This window comes from Trichechus manatus, unplaced genomic scaffold (genome assembly GCF_000243295.1).
Source record: "Trichechus manatus latirostris isolate Lorelei unplaced genomic scaffold, TriManLat1.0 scaffold00006, whole genome shotgun sequence".
In the NCBI taxonomy this organism is placed as follows: Eukaryota; Metazoa; Chordata; class Mammalia; order Sirenia; family Trichechidae; genus Trichechus; species Trichechus manatus.
The window spans coordinates 24115544-24138604 of record NW_004443942.1 but is presented as its reverse complement, the minus strand read 5'-3'; the positions used below and the strand labels follow the sequence as shown (position 1 = coordinate 24138604).

Genomic DNA, 23061 nt, shown 5'->3' with positions numbered 1-23061 from the left:
TGAATCTAAGGATCTATTCCTTGGAGTTTAACTACTGTGCTAGTAGTCAAGAGTACCTGCTAGGATTATTTCCATTGTAGTTTCAAGGCATTTTTTCCCCCTCTGGGATCATTTTCAGAAGATGGTATGTCTGAGTTTTAGGTCATGTAGTGGAATGGCAAGTTATTCCAATTGGCAATAAGACTAAGATGCTTATTGCATGAATCCCTTGGAGTACTTTACCATGTTTGTGTGAAGTAAGGAAGCGTCCAGAATCACAAGAGAAATATCCAACTTAATAGAGAAACCTCTAACAAGTCTGTATGGCAAAAGACGATGAATGTAGTAGAGTATGGACTTCATAGTCTTGAGAGTTAGAAGTAACCTTCTTGCCTGTGGAAGTTCAGGAGTATCAGATTTAATATGCCATTGGCCCTCTCTGTTTGTCCTCAAGATTGAGGATGATTAGGGTAATGAAGTTTCTACGTAAATGACAAGGCTTTGCAAAGTTCTCTAATAAGAGTTCCAGTAAAATAAGTGCTTCTGTCACTGGAATTCTTCAGGCTGGGAACAGAAAATCCAGTAAATTTTTTTTTCTTCTCTTGTAGCGAAGCTCTCTGACAAGATAAAGTTTTAATCCATCCAGAATGATCAGAGCACATTCAGAACCCAAAGTAGGGCTAATTTTAGGAAATCTACCTGGAGGTGTTCAAAGTGATCCTGAGGCTTAGGTTTCTGAGGATAAGTTTTACCAGCATTGTGCTGGTGATAAATACGATGTGCACTAGAGATATCCTCAGCAGTCCTAGTAAAAAATTCCCCACCAATGCTAATTGAGTGTAATGTTTAATTGCTCGCTTTGATGAGTAATTGTGTGTAAAATTTTTGCAAAGTTTCATTGAGGTCCTCTGGTGCCACCAAGTGTCCATCCTGAAAGGCCAATGATTACCTTGTAATTTATAACCATATTTTTTCTCACATACTCTTTTCAGATTCTGGAGCCAGTTGTGGGCATTCCAAATAGACTTTTTGAATATCTCCAAATATTTGGCCTTTTGGATTGTCCTGGGAGGAGCTGAATGAGGGCTTCCTGTCTGTTATAATGATCAGCTAGGGCATTTCCTTTAGCCTTCATTTATTCCTTTTAGCATGGCTTTTTGAGAGCCATCTTCTTAGAAAGCATTACAGCATTTAAAACTGTTGACCGTTTTTAACTGGGATACCTATTGAGGTAAGAAACCCTAATTGCTTCTGCATTGTACCAAAATCATGGCCCTCCAAAGACATACCTGCTATCACTGTATTATGTTAACTCTCTTGTCTCTTGACAATTGGCAATCTCTACCCAGTGTGATAGGTTCTTTCTTGTAGGCTGATTTTACCTTTGATAAGGAGGCATACATATAGGAGCCCTGGTAGCGCAGTGGTTAAGAGCTCAGCTGCTAACCAAAAAGTCAGCAGTTCGAATCCTTGGAAACTCTATGGGGCAGTTCTGCTCTGTCCTATACAGTCGCTATGAATTGGAATCGACTTGACGGCAATGGGTATAATGGATAAGGAGTCATATTATAGGAGTCAGTTGAGACTGTTGTGGTGTATCTTGCCTGATTCGGTTCAAGAAATAACTTATCAACAAACAAGATTAAATCTAGATTTCTAGGGGGATTTCTAATAATCTGAGACATAGTCAGTGCTCAGGCAGAGGCTAGACTATCATGGATTTCCCCTTCCTTGGGTAATGGGAAAAAAGTAGTAGGGTTTTTAAGAAAGTATTGCAGCACTGAATGCTTTGGGGAGAGAGTAATAAAAATTCATAGGAGGTAAGCCTTTTTGCTTAGAAATGTGTTTTCAGTAAGCAACAAGGATTGCCAGCATTAGGAACCATCAAGTTTAAACAAGATCCTTAAACCAAGTCAGTAGAAACCTCTACTAGTTTGGCTGCTGGTAACATTGCCCTTTGATAATGTCTTAGTGATCTAGTGCTGTTATAATAGAAATACCGTAAGTGGATGGCTTTAACAAAGAAAACTTTATTCTCTCACAGTTTAGGAGGCTAGAAGTCCAAATTCAGGGTGCCAGCATTAGGGGAAGACCTTCTTTCTCCATCAGTTCTGGGGAAAGGTCCTTGTCATCAATCTTCCTCTGGTCTAAGAGCTTCTCAGTGCAGAAACTTCAGGTCCAAAGGATGTGCTCTGTTCCCGGTGCTGCTTTCTTGGTGGTATGAGGTCCCCCTTTCTCTCTGTTCGCTTCTGTCTTTTATATCTCAAAAGAGATTGACTTAAGACACAACCTAATCTTGTATATTGAGTCCTGCCTCATTAACATAACTGCTACTAATCCCACCTCATTAACATCACAGACATAGGATTTACAACACATAGGAAAATTACATCAGATGACAAAATGGTGGACAACCACACGATGCTGATAATCATGGCCTAACCAAGTTGACACACATTTTTTGTGTGGACACAATTTAATCCATAACAGATAAGGAGCAGTCTTTTGCCACTGGAAAGACTGTAGTAGGCAACTGGACTCTGAGTCAGAATAACAAGGGCTTGTTTACATTGCTAAGGTACAAATAGGGAGGAAGTTTTATGATAATTAGAATGCCTGGAGTGGGGGAGCTATTGGATAGTTAAGTTATTTTTAAATAGAAAAAAAATCCCTGTTCATGTTTAAGTTCCTAAGGAAAAAGTTCAATTATTGAGGTGTGATGATTTCAGAGGGCTGGTAACCCAATGTCTGCAGTAGCCAATGAAACCCAGAAAATTTCTTAATTTTCTTTTAGTAAGCAGCCTTTGAAAGTACTGAATGGCTTGTAATTTATGAGAAGTGATAGATATACCTCCTTGGGAAAAATCATACCCTAAATAATATACTTTGTTTTGATAAAATTCTAAACTTTCCTTGGGATCTTTGTGTTTCTTCTGAGCTAAAACAGTGAGTAGATAAATGGAGTCAGTCTTAGAACTCTCCTCATCTATAGAACATAGAAAAAAGTTGTCCACATATTGTGAAAATTAGAATCACAGGAAATTTAAGGTTCTTAAGACTTCTCAGTTAACCTCTAAGGCGTAACCATCCAGGTAAATTGTTGGCCTCCCCAGGAAAAAACAACTATATTAAATGTCTTAATTTAAAGGGACATTATAGAAAGCAGAACACATATCTATAATGGTAAATATGAAGCCTCACTGAAAATTTAATATTTGGGCTCAGCCCTACAAGGAAGTAGGGAAATAACTTATTTATGACCTTAAGATCCTGAGCAAATCTTTGCCCTCATTCACTGGATTTCTTGACTGGGAGAGAATAGTATTTAAAGACTGATATAAGGTACGATTCAGCCTCTCTCAATTAGGCTTTTAAACTATTGACTTTCGTTCTTCTTTAGCATCTAGTTTTAAAGGACATTGTATAAAGTTAGGTTGAGGTTTTGGTGAGTGGATCTGACTGAATCTTGCTGCCAATATCACTAGAACTTTTTACCCACAAAGAGATCTTCATGGAGACCTTTAATTTGCTTTGATTCATACATAAAGGTACCAGTAAGCTAATGTCCAAATTAGCTATGATCTGATTATAAATAGGAAAGTCCTCAGGGATCTCAAAAGAAAAAAAAAATCAGTGAAGAATTTAATTTTGTGATTCTATTTGCATAGTAATCCTTATCTGTTAAATTAATGAGTGTTGTCTTATGAGGGAGAAAACAATACTCCTCTGTTGAGGATCCAGGAGTGAAAGTTATAGTGTATCTGTGGATTATTAGAGACACCTACCATCTGAGTAACTCATTGACTCTGAGGGAGAGGTTATGTGATGATGGCAGTGTTTATGGTATTGATAAAAATTCACAGGATTTTCTTTTAACATTTAGAAAAATCTCTCTTTGCAAGTTTAAGGCTAAAATGGGAAATTAGGTGTTTGATTTCCCCTTGGAACAGTGTCATTGATTCACCTACTTGATTTTTTTCCCTTCATTTTCTTAGCTAGCACAGTGCAATTATTTTTCCAATGCTCTTTCTGCTTATAATATCTGTAGGTATCTTTATCACGAGGCTCCCTCCTCCAGTGCTTGATGACTAGAGTGGGAACATCTAGTTGTTTTTTTATCTTAAATCCTTCAGTTTATTCTGCTTTTGTTGCAAAGCTTTTTTTGAGATCTGGAGTTTTGGAGAACTGGAATTTCTCATCCCAGTTTTTATTCCAAATTAAATCCCCTATTTCTGGATTAAGACTGTTTACAAAAAGTTAGGGAAAGTACTTCAGGGTCTACTCCTGAATGATGTCTTAAAGTGTTAAAGAACCTATGCTTGAAGTCTCCAATGGACTCATTTTTTTTTTTCTTTCTTTGCTCGCAGGACTGTATTAGAGTCCAGTTTGTTTTCACAGGAAAAACTTTGGGGATAGTCATTGAAAGATTTTGTCCAACATCTACAGCTTTTCTAAATCTGTCTGGTTTCCTATGCAGTTTGGGATCCCCTGAGTCATTCCCAGGATCTCCCGTTCTGTCTTTCCCATTCCATTTCTTTGAATCTGAGATTTCTTCTGATGTATAAATCAATTGATACGGTTCTGGAACTGACAGCATTATTTTTTTAGATTTGCGATGAGAATTAAAAATATTTTAAAGTAATTACCAACTTTAGGAAAAACAAAAAGTTGTGAATAGAAATTTAACCATGGTATACTACATGGCTCAGCACTGAATAATATTTACATAACTATAGTAATGTAAATACCGACTATTGATTTAAGTTACAGTTTTGATAAAACTGTGTTGGATGAATAGGCGCAGGGGATGTAGGGTGATGGTCAGTTGTGTAAGAATACTGAACTTTCAACTACCATGACAGGAAGTAAAGAGATGCACTTTTAAAGTTGATAAGTCAACATATTATTTAGCAATATGGAGGCAAATAATAGAAAAATTTGTAACTGGTTGCAATCTTTATATCTAATTTTTTTAAATGATAATTATTTGATAAAAATAGAAGAAAAAATTTAAAGTCATCTTGAATTTAAAGGACAGAATACACACAACCTCCATCAAAAAGTGGGGAGGGGAGGAAAAAAAGAAATGGAATCAAATATGTGGATTTTTTCTTTAAAAAATACCCTGTGGTAGTTTTTGTTTGTTTTTAATATTTCAATGAATTTAAAAACTGTATGTTACCATGTACTTAGACGGAGCCTTGGTGGTGCAGTAGTTAAGAGCTATGGCTGCTAACCAAATGGTTGATAGTTTGCATCCACCAGGCGCACCTTGGAAACCCTATAGGGCAGTCCTACCCTGTCCTATAGGGTAGCTGTGTACTTAGATAATAAAATTGGTTTCTGAGGTAGTTTTGGAAGCTCTAAGACTATAGTCTGCTGTGTATTAGGACTGTTAATTTTAATAACTGTTGGTCAAAAGATATTTTCTTGAAGAAAAGGAAGGAGCATGAAAGAGGAAGTCAGTCCAGAGTTTAAAAATCAAAAAAGCAATGTGTTTTTATTATGAAGAAGCAACTGAAAGCCAAATTTTTGCATGTTGATTCCATGACAGTTAAAATAGTAAAATTGATTTAAAGTTACATTCCAAGAACAGAAATAATCTACTCAGTAGGTATGTTACCGGGGTCTCAGGTCTCCCTCGACTTGGCGCAGCCATAGAGACATGAAACGGGTGAAAGCAGCTTTATTTGGTTGGCCAAGCAAAGGAACACACAGGGACTCAGGTCACCAAGATAGCTCCCAGAACAATAGCTAAAACAGCTTTAATTAAGGGCAACAAAACTGAGGAAGGGTCCCGGCAGGAAAGAGCAAGGTCATTGATTGGTCTGGTTTAAAAAGGCGTTCTCAGGCCAGTTCGATCGTCTGTGCTTGCGCAGTCCAAAGCGGGGTGGCGGGGCGGGGGGGTGGTCTCTCAAGCTGGTTCTTAGGCTTGGCCCCTTCACTTCTGAAAGTCTTCCCCCAATCTTGGGCCATTAAAGTTTGGTTCCATCTGGCAGGAGAAAATTTCTGGGGTCACCCAGAAGACAGGATTGATTGTTCCGTGCATGTCAGGCCGGCCAGATCTGGTCTTAACTGGTTCTGTGGTCTGCAACCCCAGCTTCTTGTTTTTCTTACCTTGGGCCGGAAGTTGGCCGATTGCCTAAAAAACATCTGGAGAAACCAGTTAGGAGGGAAGGTGGCTCATGCTACTCTACTTACAAGGAAGTTGGGGGTTGGTAATGGTGCCCGAAGGCTGTCAGCTTCAAATATGTTTAACTTTTATTTAAATTGTGAACCTAATTAAAATTTAAAATGGAAAGAATTGCTACAATTTCCATTTTAATTTCTCATAATTTTTAAAACAGGAAACTCTTCAAAATCAAAAGGAAACATTAGCAAAGCAACACAAAGAAGCAATGGCAGTTTTTAAAAAGCAGGTAATTTCATAAGGCTAAACAAACACTACAGTTTTAAATCTTGTGTTACCTCACCTTCTGATGAATATTTTGACAAACTGGTTTCCATACTCACTGAAGACAAAAAGGAGAAAAAATGTGTAAGTTTTAAAAAATTTTAGTACTTTTGGACTAAGACTGATAGCAAAGGGTAAGGTTATAAAGTAGTAGAATGCATTAGTTAAGGAGAGAAATTGGGAAAACTTTTCTTGAAGATGGAGATGTGTTTTCATCTGTTCTAAATAATTTAAGTAACTGTGACTGGTATATGTGTTCTTGTTCTCTCTTCTCTTTGTTTCACTAGAGTATCCTAGGATCTTACCTTCTCCACATTACCCCTTTACCCAAACCAGAATTTTAACACTGATGAAAAGCTGAGATGCAAGTAGGGAGATGTCGAGGATAAGGGAAGGTGATTATCGTGGCCATATATATCAACCATCAGCCACTAAGAAAGACTTGTAGGAAAAAAACAGAGAAAAACGAAAGGAAAAGATTTTAATATGAGTTGCAACACCTTCAGTTATTTTGAATTCTGTTGTTCTTGGCTGTCTCAAATTTCTCTTCAATCACTGTTAGAAAATATTAGTTTAAAAACTTGTACTCACGGAGAGTAGCTTCTTGAAGTTTTTTCTTTATATCTATCCCACCATCACCATTTTTTCTTCTTAGTGTTTAGAAAGCAAAATGCAGGTGAAAAAATAAATCTGTATGACTTAAATCATTAGTGGGTTAGGTTATTGGTAGGTCACACCTTAGTGTGAATTTGTTTAAGCAGATGATATGCTTTCTTCTTTTTATCAGAGATTGGCCTAACCAAAGTTATGGCAGTTTTAATTGTAGAGTAAGGTAAAAGAAGCCAATTGTATAGCATAGTATTCTCTAGGAGAGAGCAAGGCTATGCCTCTGTTATCACTTAGGAACTTTGGGCGAGATAAAGATAACATATTTGGAGCACAAGGAGGAAGTGCTCTTGGATTTTTTTTTTTTTTTAAGGGTTCTTCAATATAAGTGAAGAGTATGGAAAAGGAGATGAGAGTTCCAAAGAATTTATTTTTTGACAATTTTGCCGGATATCCCCGTGTTGCTTGGAATATTTCATTACATTCTTTTGGCATGCTTACTTTAAATTCATGAAACTGTTTCTTCAGAAAGTGATACATGTTAATATTTAAGAATATAACATGGCAAGATATTTAGTCATTTAAAGAAAACTTCTGGAGGGGAAAACTAAACTTTAAAGGATGATTGGTATCTCTAATTAGGGCCATTACATTGTCATTTACTTTAGTGACTGGCTCCCCCCTCCCTTTTATATCTTTATTATTTATTTTGTGAAAATAAAAGTAGTATATTCACATTATATTAAGTTCAAACAATATAGACAGGTAAAAATTTTCTGTAGTCTCACTGACCAGTGTAGTTGCTATTTACTTACCTGTATTTTATTTTTTTTAATTGTTTATCAGTTACAAATGAAGATGTGTGCCTTAGAAGAAGAAAAGGTACTTATTAATTTTTAAATAATTTGGAGCATAGTTAAATGTATTTAATTATCATAATAGAAAGGAGTATTAGTAATAAAATAATGGAGATTATTGATTGCTTAGAATCTTGTAAACAGAACAGACCCAAGGAAATCGTGTTACCTGGCCCCTATAGTGTTGTAATTAAGAATACTGATATCTAGCAAGATTAGATGACTTGCTGAACGTTCCACTTTGAAGTGTCAGAGTTGCAACTACAACCCAGGTCTCTTTAGCCTCAAATTATTGCTCTTTCCATTCTATAATGTTTCTATTAATGGTAATATATTTTTAATGCTTTTCAGCATAATCACCTTCTTTAAAAAACATTAAAATGGTTTGAATCTGAGTGCATACCTACTGACAAAGAGGACACAACTCTGAAAAAACCTAGAAATTAATCTGGCACTAAGTATTTTCTCTGGCTATTTTATTATGTCAATGAACATCCCATTTAGAATATTAATAATTTATAGTTTTTTATTTTTAGCAAAAGACCCTCTTTTAGAATTTCTCACATGTCCTTATATTCATAAGACAAATATACTTGTATCTTACTAATTGGAATCTATTTATTCTAGCTGGATGAGTTAAATATTTAATTATATACTGTTTATAAGTTTAGGTAGAAAAGCTCTACTGATAAAAGATTTATTGTTGTAATAAGATTTTCCATTTCATGATAAATATAATCAGATAAAGCCCTTAGTGTAATTTTATGATATTTTAAAGATATTGAAACATAATTTGTAATGTGATACAAGTTTAAAGCTTGTAAAGTATTAGGTTTAAAGTAGAGCTTTTGGTTCTTGAGCGCTTATATTTCAATATGATTTACAGTGTCCTTTACAAAATGATTTACATTGGAAAGTATTGAAATGTAGTTTTTTATTTAAAGGGAAAATATCAACTTGCTACAGAAATAAAAGAGAAAGAAATAGAAGGATTGAAGGAAACATTAAAAGCATTACAGGTAAAATAACTTAGTATTGCTTAAAAAGTAATTTGGTATTTTAACATTGTACCAGTAAAACTCTATTAAACATGTAAGCTAGCAAAACAAAGTTGATAAAAACTCAGTTTTACATTAATGAAATATCTTTTAATGTACACATAATTTAATACTTTTTTCCTGAGAGGCTTGAATTACAAATTAGTAGGATTTTTATTTCATCATCTTTTATTTTAATATGAAATATGGAAATAACTTTTATTATTTTTTACAGAAATATAAGGAAATAGGTATATACTGATTTTAACACTTTGTAGAGGAAAACTAATTTGACACATACAACTGATTTATCCAAGGTCCTTAAAAGTTAAAATAAAATAACATTAAATGAGCCCTATGTGCTCATTTTCTGGAAGTACAAAGACTAGGAAAACACCTTTGCTCTCAAGTTGTTCACAGTCTCACAGAAAATACAGAGGTATACAACTAATGATTTATTCAATACATATTTATTGAAGGCCTACTGTATACCAAGTATTGATCTTAGTACTGAGGATACAGCAGTGAATAAAAAAGGACAAAAATCTCTGCCCTTGTGGAGCTTACATCCTAGTGGGGAAGACAAACAATAAAATGAAGTAAAAAAGCAAAATAAAGATTGTCGGGAAAGAATACATTCACATGATCTCAAAGTATCACCCCATAGATAACATTAATTACAAAGGGGGAAATGTATTTTTTCAGTGGAATAATTCTGATAGATACCACCTTAATCAAATGATCAAGTCCAGTAGTGTTAGTAGTGGGACAGCCTTTCCATGAATTAACTGTGTTATTATGCAATAAGGAGCACATAACATCTGTTTTCCTTCGCGTTTCCAAAAATCTTGACCCAAATCTAATTACGAAGAAACAATGAGACAAAATTATAATATGGGACATAAAACAAGACAACTGGTCTAAACTATTTTTTTTTAAAAATTCAATGTCCTTAAAAAAAAAAAAAGATGCGGAACTGTTCATCATTAAAAGAGACTAAAGAGATATAACAGCCAAGTACACAATATGAACCTTGATTGGATCCTGGGTCAGAGGAAAAAAAATAATAATAGCCTTTAAAAAATTGGGAGGACAATTTGGGAAATTTGAGTATGATTATCAATTACTGTTACTTTTCCTATGTACAATATTGGTATTGTAGTTCTGTAGGAGAAAGTCTTTATTCTTAGAAATGCATGATGAAGTATTTAGGGGTGAAGTTTCCTAATGGCTACAACTTCCTTTCAAATGATTCAGAAAAGAAAAAGTAAGTTTGTGTGTGTGTAAATACAAAGAGAAAGTGAATATGGAAAATGGTTAACAATTAGTCAATCTAGGAGAAACTGGAGATCATTCTTAGCAGAAAGGTATGAGTAAAGGCTTGGAGACATATATTTTTGGGTATATCTCTTATAATTTTTATAGGGATACAGTATATATACGTGTGTGTATGTATGTAGGAAGGAGCCTTGGTTGCACAATGGTTAAGCACTCAGCTGCTAACCAGAAGTTTGGCTGTTTTAACCCGCTCAGTGCTCTGCAGGAGAAAGACTTGGAGATCTGCTTCCGTAAAGATTACAGCCAAGAAAACCCTATAGGGCAGTTCTACTCTGTCCCATGGGGTTGCTATAAGTCAGAATTGACTTGACAGCACCCAACAAAAATATATGTATGTAGGAGTCCCTTGTGGTACAAATGGTTAATGCTTTTGGCTGCTAATTGCAAAGTTGGAAGCTCGAGTCCACCCAGAGGCACCTTGGAAGAAAGGCCTAGTGATCACCTTTAAAAAACATCAGCCATTGAAAACCCTGGAGCACAGTTCTACTTTGACATACAGAGTCAAACTCAACAGCAACTGGTTATATGTATGTATGTGAATATATATGTGTGTATACATATTTCTAGGTCCCTGGGTGGTGCATGTGGTTTGCAATAGTCTACTAATCTATAGGTTGGCTGTTTGAACCCACCCAGAAGTGCCACAAAAGAAAGGTGTGGCGATCTGCTTCCTGAAAGATTACAGCCAAGAAAACCCTATGAAGCAGTTCTACTCTGTAACACACGGGGTTGCCATGAGTCAGAATAACTCCATGGCAGCAGGTTTGGTTTTTTGGTTTACGTATTTAACTTATTACAATCTACTTCTATCAGCATTTTACTATTTTAGGTGGAATGTAGAAACCTTACCACTTTTAGGTCCCTTTATCCTCCCTCCTTTATGGTAAGGTTGTTTTAAGTATTACCTCTACATATATTGAACAACACATCATATTATAGTGTTCACTTTTAACTATCAAATATAATTTTTGAAAGTCAAGAGGAAAAGAATAGTCTATTATATTTACCCAGTTGTTTCATTCTTCATTCCTAGTATTCTGAGTTTCTTTCTGTTATTTTTCGCTTCCTGTCTGAAGAAATTCCTTTTGAGTTCTTTTAGAGCAAGTTTGCTGGTGGCAGATTTTCTTAGTTTTCTTCATCTGAGAATGTCTTTATTTCACCTTCATTCTTGAAGGATATTTTCTCTGGATAGAGAATCCTGTAATAAAGCAAGAAAACGTAGCAAAAGGCATAGAATTTGAAAAGGAAGAAGTAAAACTGTATTTTTTCGCAGATAAAATGACGTCTATGTAGAAAATCTGATAACATCTACAAAAAAGCTACTAGAGCTAATAAGCGAATTTAGCAAGATCACAGGGTACAAGATCAATATACAAAAGCCAACTGTGTTCCTGTATACTAGCAACACATAATCAGAAATTTAAATACAACTGTGATACAACTTATGATAGCACCAAAACATATGGAACCCTTGGGGATAAATTTAAGAGAAGATGTGTAATACCTATACACTGAAAATTATAAAATACTGGTGAGAAATTGAGAAAGACCCCTGGTAACCACTAGAAAACTTTGGTCTCTATGCATTTGCGTATTCTAGGTATTTCATATAAGTGAGATCATATAATATCTGTCCTTTTGTGATTGATGAACTTCACTCAGTGTAATGTTTTCAAGGTTCATCCATGTTGTAGTATGTATCAGCACTTCATTTCTCTTTATGGCTGAGTAATATTCCTTTGTACGTATATACCACATTTTGTTTGTCCGTTTATCTGTTGATGGACATTCAGGTTGTTTCCACCTTTTTACTTTTTTGTTGAGCTTTCAATGGCAGAGTTTTCAGAAATAGATCAAGTTTTTCTTCTGAGGCACCTCTGGGTGGACTCGAACCTCTAACTTTTCAGTTAGCAGCTGACTGCTAATTTAGCATTTATCTTTCCAGTGGGGAGTTGCTGGTGTCTAAAGTAGATAAATAATGGAATACCAATATAATCATATTATTTAGAGTTATGAAAATAACCACTAGAATAACTGAAAAAAAGATACGGTTACAAGGGGTTGTTGTGGGAGAGGGAAGGATAAGTCTGAGAGTGATGAGTAGTGGAACCAGGGGATATTGTTTTTCATTATAAGCCCTTCTGTGTTATAGATTTCATGTCCGTTTGGACTAATGTTTTTAAGAAAATTTAAAGTAAATAAAATATAAAAATACAAGTTATTAAATGATGATAAACGGAATTAGTCATTAAGCTCTTTAGCTGTAAAGTTTAGTGGTTCTTACTATATCATAGGTATCCAGTTTAAAATGATCCCAGTAGGTGAACTTTTTTTTCCTAATGATTTGGAGAAATTTAAAAATTGTTCTTATAAGTGAGAAAAAAAATTACCATTGTAGCTATTTTAAAAGGTGCTTTCTAATGTGTTTTCTTACAGTGTCTTAAACTAGGCATATTTTTTATCTTTTGTTTTGCCTAATTTCTTATTTCTTGGTAAATCTTTAAATGTATTATTTTTTTCCTGGTAAAAAATTGTTGATAAAGGAATGGGTTAATTTTATTATAAGTATTTTATTCTTTTAACATTCCTTCTTAAATTGTTTCATTTGCTGTCATTCATGCATGTTGTATTATCTGGAGAATGTAGAGTATTTCCAAAGCAAAAGAAATTCCTTCATATGGCTGACCCTTCTGTGCAAGAATTGTAGGGATTTGTTTTGCTTTGTCCGACCGATGACATAGTACAGGTGATATATATAGGGTACCTCATGATCTGCTGAACATGATACATGAACATTGTAGACAATAAAGGTTCTTGTGATTTTTTTTTTCCCTCTCAAGTTAAAGAAACTTAAAGTTCCTGTTCAGTTAAGAATCTGATATAAATCCACTAGGCAAAGTTCACACCCTTTTATCTAACGTGTAGCAACTTCTGTCCTTCCTTTACTTCTCTGGTTACTTACTTCCCTTCTCTTTCTTTTTTTAAGGTTATACCTACCATGTGCTAGGTACTAGGAAAAAGAAATAAAACAGTGCCTTCCCTTAAAGGAGCTCATAGCCTAGTGACTCTACTTACTGAATTTCAAAACAAAACAAACAGAAACAAAGACCACTACACATCAAAAAACTGAATTATTTTTGCTTTCATGGATGCTTTGAATGCCTACTGTTTCCATCTAAGATTGGCACCTTGTTATCTGAGTTCAAAGGGATGGGTTTAGAGCAGTGATATCTGCCTATATCTAAATTATGTGACAAACCTGTTTATGAAAACAGTATGCCTCCATTGCTGTCGAGTTGATTCCGACTCATAGCGACCCTTTAGGACAGAGTAGAACTGCCCCATAAAGTTTCCAAGGAGTGCCTGGTGGATTCGAACTGCCAACCTTTTGGTTAGCAACCGTAGCTCTTAACCACTACACCACCAGGGTTTCCAACAATATGCCTAGAGGGCTAAATAAAGATATTTAGCTGATTGTCCTATAGATTTAAAAAAAACTATCTCTGCCTATTAATGACTTATTATATGATCCTGTGGCAAGACACTTTGTCTTCCTGGGTTTCACTTTTCTTTTAAGTGAAATGAGGAAATTGAACTACATCAGCATTTTCCAAACAAGACCATTCCGTGAAGTAGTAACACACACATACTTTCAGAAGAGCTCTGTAGAAAGAATTTCACAATGCAACTTCATCAGGAAAACAAAAACCAAACCAAACCAGAAACACCCTACACTGAAAAGAGGCTCTCACTTTAAAACTTGTCAGTAACATATCCAGAGTAAGGAAGTAGGGGAGAGGGCTTCATTCACTCTCCCAGAGGAGGCACACATAAGAGAGAGGATAGGTGGTAAAAGAGGGTAAAAACCGGAATGGGTATACTGGGCAAAGGGCTCTAAAGCTCTATGATTTTGTTATTTTATTTCACTAAATTTTGAACTTACTGAATTTATAGATTAATTCCTCTTACAGAACTGCTTAGTAAAGTAGAGGGTCAGCGAAAAAGAGGAAGACCCTCAATGAGATGAATTGACATGTGGCTGCAGCGATGGGCTCAAACATAGCAACGATGGTGGGGATGGCACAGGACCAGGCAGTGATTCCTTTTGTTGTACATAGGGTTTTGATGGCACCTAATAACAACAGAACTGAAGGCATGTTTAATACATAATGTATGGTTTCTACTACTGAAGTCTAATTTTATTAGGCCATACATAACCACAGTGACAAAAAAGGAACTAAATTACTGGGACTTTGAGAGTATACATTTATGCATAAAAAATTCTTAGAGATTTGAGTAATTTTGTGGTCTGGAGAAGGATAGAAGAATAAATGATAAGAAAGCAAAGATCCTAGGGATGGGAACGTGAAAAAAAGCATTCTCAAGTTATACAAGTTTCTGAACGGAATTATAATCTTTTTCTTACCAAAAGATTGGCTATCCCTTTTTTCTGTTTTTTGTAGGTTAACAGATTTATTTTGGCAATATGAAAATTCATATTTTCATCCATTCTTAAAATTTCAGCCATTATTTCTTCAAGTGCTGCCCCCTCCTAACCAAGTCTTTTAATTTTCTCTTTGCCACTCCTGTCACCCGTTGCCATTGAGTCGATTCCGACCATAGCGACCCTATAGGACAGAGTAGAACTGCCCCATAGAGTTTCCAAGAAGCGGCTGGTGGATTTTGCAACTCCTAAGAAGATATAATTTTATATTTTCTCATTCTGTCCTCCTTGTCTCTTTACCTTATACACTTCCTATCACTTTATCTCTGAATTTACAATATTTTATATAATTTCCTTAGATTTATCTTCTAGTTCACTAATTCTTCAACTTTGTCTTTATTTGCGATATAACTTATTGTCATGGATTGAATTATGTCCCCCCAAAAAATGTGTATATCAATTTGGCTGGGCCATGATTCCTGGTATTGTATGATTTTCCTATATGTTGTAAATTCTGCCTCTATGATGTTAATGAGGGAGGATGGATGGCAGTTGTGTTAGTAAGACAGGACTCAATGTACAAGACTGGATTGTGTCCTGAGGCAATCTCTTGAGATATAAAAGAGAGAAGTGAGCAGAGAGACAGGGGGACCTCATACCATCAAGAAAGCAGTGCCAGGAGCAGAGCGCATCCTTTGGACCTGAGGTTCCTGCGCAGAGAAGCTCCTCCTAGTCCTGGGGAACATTGATGAGAAGGCCGACAGAGAGAAAGCCTTCCCCTGAAGCTGACACCCTGAATTTGGCCTACTTGACTGTGAAAAAATAAATTTCTCTTTGTTAAAGCCATCCACTTGTGGTATTTCTGTTATAGCAGCACTAGATAACTAAGACATTTATCCATTGAGCTTTTTATTTCATTTGTACATTTTTCTTTTAAGGACATTGTATTTGGTGCTTTTTCAAATCTGCCTTTTTAATAGTGTCTTATACTTTTCTCAAGTTTTTTATTTTATCTTTTGGTCTTTAATAATTTAAAATAACTTTTATAATTATTGTGTTATCTCTAATTATTGGTGGGTTCTAATCCTCCTGTTGGCAGTGTCTGCCAACTTTCTGTCATCATAAATCTCTTTCTGGTGGGGTTCATAAGTTTTAAATTGAGAGCCCCTTTTCAGTGGAGGGTTTTGTTTTGTTTTGTTTTCTGATAAAGTTGCATTGTGAAATTCTTTCTACAGAGCTCTTCTGTATTTGCCTTTGTCTTGAGCCTCAAAGATTTCACTGATCCAGGACTGGTTGTTACGTTAATTTATCATCTTAGGATGTGCACACCATGGAGAAAGTGTATATTAGGACCCTTTAGTGCTACAAATGTAGGTTTTTCAGTTTTTCATGGGATAATTTTTTTTTTTTCACCCAGTGTTCCAAGTGAAGGCAAGCTTCTTTGTTGCTTCTTTGAGCTGGTAGCCAGAGTTCTGCTAGTCTTCCTTTTCCAGAGTTAGGAGCTTTTCCAGGGGCCTTTCTTTATACTACAGTCTTAGTTCCAGCTCTTTTGGCTCTGTTCTTACATTGGCATTAAAATCCTAACCTTTTTAAGAAGCAAGAATGGCGAGACTTCATCTCACATACTTTGGAAATGTTATCAGGAGGGACTAGTCCCTGGAGAAGGACATCGTGCTTGGTAAAGAGAAGACCCTCAATGAGATGGATTGACGCAATGGCTGCAACAGTGTGCTCAAACATGGCAATGATTTTGAGGATGGCACAGGGCCAGGCAGCATTTCATTGTGTTGTACATAGGGCCACTATGAGTTGGAACCAACTCGACAGCACCTAACAACAGTAACAACATATCCGGGTTTAGTGGTTCCTGAATTACTGAGGCGTCAGCTCACTATTTACAACCCTGACTTTTGGTTTCCTGTCTTGTTCCTGGCACATGGGAATTTCCCTTTCTTCCTTTTGAACTCTGCTATGTATTAAGCTTCTTTTGTTAATGCTGTATTTTTCAAGTGTTTTATGTCAGTTCAGTTCACAATGGTTTTAGAATTGCTTAATTTTTTCTTTTGCAACTATCATAAACTTGGGATGTTGGAAGTACAATGCAAACAACTTATTTTTCCTGAACCACTTGAGAGTAATTTGCCAACCTGATGCCCTATCATCCCAAATACTATAGTATGCATTTCCTACCAACAAGGGTATTCTCCTACAAAACCACAATATAACCATCAGAATTAGGAAGTTAATATTGATACATAATTACAGTCTAATGCTTGGGCCCCATTCAAGTTTCACCAGTTGTCCTACTAAGATCTTTTATAGCAAAAGGATCCAGCTGAGAATCCCACATTACGTTTAGTTGTCATATCTTTTTAATCTCTCCTTGATTTTCATAACTTAGATACTCTTGAAAATTACAGGCCAGTTATTTTGTAGAATGTCAGTTTGGGTTTGTACGTTGATTCCTTATGATTAGATTTAGTTTATGCATCTTTGGCAGAAATATCACAGAAGTAATGCTGTTTCCTTATTATTGAATCCAATAAGATAGTTCGTTATTTCAATTTGTCTCATTATTGGTGATGTTTGCTTTCATCATTTGATTAAAGTAATCTGTGATGAGTTTCTACACCATAAAGTTACTCTTTTCCCTTTGTAATCAGTAAATATTTTGTGAGGAGGTAATTGAAACTGTATAAATATCCCATTTCTCATCAAACTTAATATATTCATTTATTTATATCAGTATAGACACACAGTTTCTTATTTTATCCAGTGGGTTAAAATTCATGACTATCATTATTTTGATGCTCAAATTGGCCTTGGTCTGGCCAGTGGGAGACCACTCAAGCTGGTTTCTGAATCCTTTTGACACACCTTCGTCAATCTTTCAGAATTTCCTTGCTTTCAAGTTAAAAAAAAAAAAGCCAGGATTACTTTGTACTTTATATGACCTGAACCTGGAATCAACCATTTCTCCAAGTTGCCCTTGTTCCTATTAGTAGAAAATGGTTTGTAGAAGACAAGATCTGGATGCTAGTACAGTCATTACTATTGCGGTGTCACTGCTTCTAGACCCTCTCAGTGGGGAGAGTTAGGGAATATACGTATATATTTATATATACACATGCTTACATTTATGTTTCTTTCTATATCAATCTGTGTATATGGAAAACATGAATTCATACTACCTTCAACTCGACAATTCAAGATTCGTTTTACTTTATTTCCTTTTTGTATTTATACCTTTCTTCTCTTTCAGTGAGAAATCTGACTTTCATTATCCGTAATATATTTACTGTAGGAGCCCTGGTAGCACAGTGGTTAAGAGCTTGGCTGCTAACCAAAAGGTCAGCAGTTCGAATCTACCAGCTGCTCCTTGGAAACCCTTTGGGGGGTCCTTGGAAACCCTATGGGGGCAAACTGCAGTGGGTTTGGTTTGTTTAGTTTAAAATATTTACTTATTTGATAAATCACCTGTATGTAACCAATCTACCATTTCTGCTACCACCTTCTTCCTCATGTGGATTCCCTCCTTACGATGCTTGGGCTCCGACACCACAAGCTGGTTTGCCCTTTTGCAGGATCACACTCCTTATCCCACTCAGCTTCTGACTCCCACAGTAGGTAGCTCCCCCTCCTGTAGGGGCATCCTCCATTCCCCATTCCTGCCTGACACCCTATTCCAGAATGCTGCAGCACCCCTCCCTTCCACGGACACTTAACTTGCTCTATCCTACTCAGTGGATTTAAGACTGAATTGTTCAAGAAGGGGGGAAAGGGTTAAATGTTTTTGACATAATATTTGGGGTATTTTATTCTCAAAACCAAAACCAAGCCCACTGCCATCGAGTCGATTCTGACTCATAGCGACCCTATAAGACAGAGAACTGCCCCATAGGGTTTCCAAGGCTATAAATCTTTAGAGAAACAGACTGCCACATCTTTCTCCTGTGAAGTAGTTGGTGGGTTTGATACGCTGACCTTTTGGTTGGCAGCTGAGCGCTTTAACCACTGTGCAACCAGGACTTCCTTTATTCCCATGTAACATAAATCCAGTTAATGGAAAACTAATGAGAAAATAAAGTTTGATCTATAGAAATGTGTTTACAGTCAGCCTTGCTTAAAATTTTCCAAAAAGTGACGGATAACTATAATACGAAAACATTAGTAGTTTATCTTTGAAATTATCTTCTATAGTTAATACATAAATTAGCATCCATATATTTTTGTTCCTGTACCTAAAAGATACCTATAGCTGGTATTATTAAAAAAACAACACTAGTTCTCATGTGATTTTTTAGAATAAAAAAAAAAAAGTTAAATGTAGCATCTAGAAAAAGACATAGTTGCTCATCAATCTAATTATATTACTTTCAAATTCATCTTATGTGTTGTAGGAATGCAGCCATACAGCCACATGTAGTTTTATAGGTTGGGCAAGAAAGAATATAAATGCAGAGGTAGTAATGGCTAAAGAACGGTAGCCTGAAATAATCTGATAAATTTGCTCTAGATGTATTAGTTTTATCTCTGACTCATGGTAGTAGATAATAAGTTCAGGATTGGAGTGATTGTCTTCTGAATTTTGTCTTTCCATTTATTTCTCTTAATTTTTCTAGATGACCTCTATCCTTTTACTTTGTTTTTGTTCTGTATGCCTTAAAAAATACTCTGACCTAAAGAAAGCTACATGCTGGTGACTTCCAAATGTATACCTTCAGCCCTAATCCAACCTGATTGACTATTTGATTTCTCTACTTGGATATTAAAAAAGCATCTCAAACTCGACATGTTCAAAACCAAATTCCTAAAATCCCCACCTTCTGCAAACTAGCTTCTTCTTTAGTCTTTTCCATCTCAGGTAATGACAAAGCCCTTTTTCCAGTTGCAAATTCTGTTAGCTCTATCTTCAAAATATGTCCATAATCTAATCACTTCTCACTATGTCCTCTGTTAACACCATAGTCCAAGCCATCATCTTCTTTTATCTGGATTATTGATGTAGGCTATTAAGGGGTTTCCTGCTTTCACCTCTTTTCCTCTTTAGTCTTAACATAACAGTCAAAGTGATTCCTTAAAAAGTAAGACCATATCACGTTTGTGCTCAAAACTCTTCAGTGGTGTTCCGTCTCATTCAGTATAAAAGCCTAAATCCTTACCGTGAATTTTAAGGCCTACAATTATCTGAACCCCTTCCTTGCCCTTAGCCCTTTCTGAACTCATCTTCTGCTGTTCTCCTTGCTCACTTCCTTTCATCCATATGACTTTCTTGCTATTTTTTGAACACACCAGGCATTGTCCCACATTAGGGCCTTTGCACTTGCTGAATATTATTATTCCTCACTTCTATCAAGTCTTTACTCAAAAGTCGCCATCTCAGAAAGGCCTTTCCTGACTATCCTTCCCTGTTTTATTATTTGCTTTGCAGTTAACCAATATTGAATGTACCATATATTTTAAGTTATGTTGCTTATTATCTGTCTCTTCTAGAATTTAAACTGGGCTGGATTTTTTTTTCCTCCAGTGGTTTACTTATAGTAAGCACTCAGTAAATATTTGTTGAAGAAATAATCACACATAACCCATTCCACTAAAATGAAATAAAATTATCAGCTCATTTGTGACAGTAAAGCTATAATTTTATTTTTTTATTATTTTTTTAAATTGTACTGTAGGTAAAGATTTACAGAACAAATAACTTCTCATTAAACAGTCAGTACACATACTGTTTTATGACATGGGTTAACAACCTCATGACATGTCAACACTCTCCCTTCTAGACCTTTTTTTTTTTTTGGTGAAAATATACGTAGCCAAAGATACACTGTTTCAAAAATTTCTACATGCACAATTCAGTGACATTGATTACGTTCATTGTGCTGCTATTCTCACTTTAGATGAAGGTTTGCAGAACAAAATAGTTTCACATTAAACAGTTAGTACACATGTTGTCCTATGACAATGGTTAACAACGCCACCATATGTCAACACTGTTCTTACTCAACCTTGGGTTCCCTATCACCAGCTATCCTGTCCCCTTCTGCCTGAAATTTTATTTTTTAGGAAACTTGAAATAACATCTATTATGTTTTTACTTAAAATTTAACAAATATAAATAGGGTGTAAGAAAATGAGCACTCATACATCATTGGTTGGAGGTTAACTTGGTCAACTAATCTGGAAGCCTATGAAACAATTAAAGAAAACCTATAAAAATGAACAAATCTTAGGAATTCTCCTTCTTGAAATTTATCCTGCTAAAATGAATGAGTATAGATATGCATCAAGGTCTCGGTACAAGCATGTTTGTTTCAGTATAGTTCATAATAGTGAAAAATTAAAAATTAAGTTAATCTACAAAATGAGAGTAATTAGGTAAACTGTGGTAAGTTAAACAGTGAAATACTGTGTAGTCATTAAAAAGTTATATTGTAGATTAATTTGTCATAGAAAGACATGTTATATACTAAGTAAAAATAGTCTACAAAATAGTATAAAAAAGCCTGTTGCTATCGAGTGGATTCCAACTCATAGTGACCCTATAGGACAGAGTAGAACTGCCCCATACAGTTTCCAAGGAGCAGCTGGTGGATTCAAACTGCCAACCTTTTGTTTAGCAGCTGTAGCTCTTAACCCCTATGCCACCATTCTTCCTCCCTGCTGCCTCCCTTTTAAAGTATAAATGCGTAGAAAAAAATTTAGAAGTACCAAAGTGTTAACAGCCTGTCTCTGAGTTGTGTGATGATTTATTTGTTTTAAAACAATAAAGTTGCAGCTCCTCCTAGACTGCTTTCCCTATCCCTCTTGCTTTATGTTTCTCCTTGGTATTTATCACTCTCTAACATAATATACTTTTTACTTATATTTAATTTGTCTACTCCCACTTCTACTAGAAAGAAAGCTTTTTAAGGACAGGGACTTTGTTTTGACCACTGTTGTATCCCAAGAGCCTAGGAAAGTGTCTAGCGTAGGTGTTCCATAAATATGTGTTGATTAAATAACTGAAAGTATTGTTTTGGTTATAAGGAAGAAAGTTATTGTAAATAAAATTCTGAAAAAAAATCACTAGAAGAAAATGGTGCATGGAAGATAAATGTTACATTTTATAATGTGCAATTTTAGTATCAGAAGGAATTTGTAATAGATAATTTTAATGAGATTTTCCTTTTTGCTTTTCAAGGTTTCTAAATATTCTTTACAGAAGAAATTGAGTGAAATGGTAAGGAAATTACATTATACATTTTTCCCTGCATCAGTACATAAAGTGCATAGTATGTTTGTGTATATAGATTTAACATTCATAGTAAAAGGAGAAACAGTTGAAATTGGACATTTGAAGGCCTGCCTTATAATTTAAAATATACCTTAAATGAATTATTTCATAAATTTTACTAATTTTCCAGATTACATAGGGTTTATATATTATTTTAAAAAGGAAATTTTATGCAGTTCCGAAATTATTGATTTAAAAAAAAACCCGTTGCCACCGAGTCAGTTCCAACTCATGGAGACCTTATGTTAGAAACAAAAACAAACAAACAACAAACCCCTAACACCTCTTGTTTTAATGATATCTTTTCTAGGCGTTTATGCAAACATGTAGTTCTTTACTGTAGCCTGAAAAAATTGAAATAATGTCAATATGAAATCACATTTGAATACTACACTTGGTATATGATATTCATCCTTTATCATTCAACAAATATATATTTGTTGTGCTTTCCTCTTCTGTAGTATATTAAAATTAATGTTTGCATTTTAGTAGCATAGTATTTTATGGAATATTAATTTTGATTCTCCCCTTCTAGCCCTAATTGATTCAGAAAGATATTTCAAAATATGTTTGAGCAAAATTCTTTCATGTTCACTTGAATCTTCAGAAGGCTTCTTGAGTGGGTTTATGTTATTTCAGTCTTTGTTCTTTGGAGCAGACTATCTGTAAAGTTTAAATATTTTTTATATATATATATATATGAGAAGTAAGAAATAAGAGATCACTCCTTATAACATTAAATACAAAAATATAAAGTACTTTGCTTCTTGCAATTGTTTTGGTGTATTAGAAAATAAAAGAGCTATAGAAAGATTGCTAAGCTTGATTGAATAAAAGATGTGAAAAATTCTGTTGCTGTTCAGCTGGAAAGAATAAAGATAATATTGTCAGACTATTATAAACTGTGATTTTAATTAAGAAGCTGAAAAACTAGATTCCGGTTTAGCTTTAAGTACCATGACATTTGTACTGAAAGTCATCTTCAATGCTACAGTGGTTTTACACAAAATATAGTGAAATTGAATAATGTGCCCTTTGACCTGGGAGATAAGGCTACAAGTTAAAGATCA

At 35.1% G+C, this 23061-nt stretch overlaps 1 protein-coding gene across 1 annotated transcript in view; it reads left to right on the top strand.

The window, feature by feature from the left end:
* CCDC73 (coiled-coil domain containing 73) overlaps positions 1-23061 on the top strand; it is a 100438-nt gene that overhangs the window by 20289 nt on the left and 57088 nt on the right. Inside the window, exons 3-6 of the mRNA XM_004369763.2 lie at positions 6327-6398; positions 7886-7921; positions 8841-8915; positions 21899-21937. Coding sequence (XP_004369820.1) covers positions 6327-6398; positions 7886-7921; positions 8841-8915; positions 21899-21937 — 222 coding nt within the window. The remainder of the gene's footprint in view (positions 1-6326; positions 6399-7885; positions 7922-8840; positions 8916-21898; positions 21938-23061) is intronic.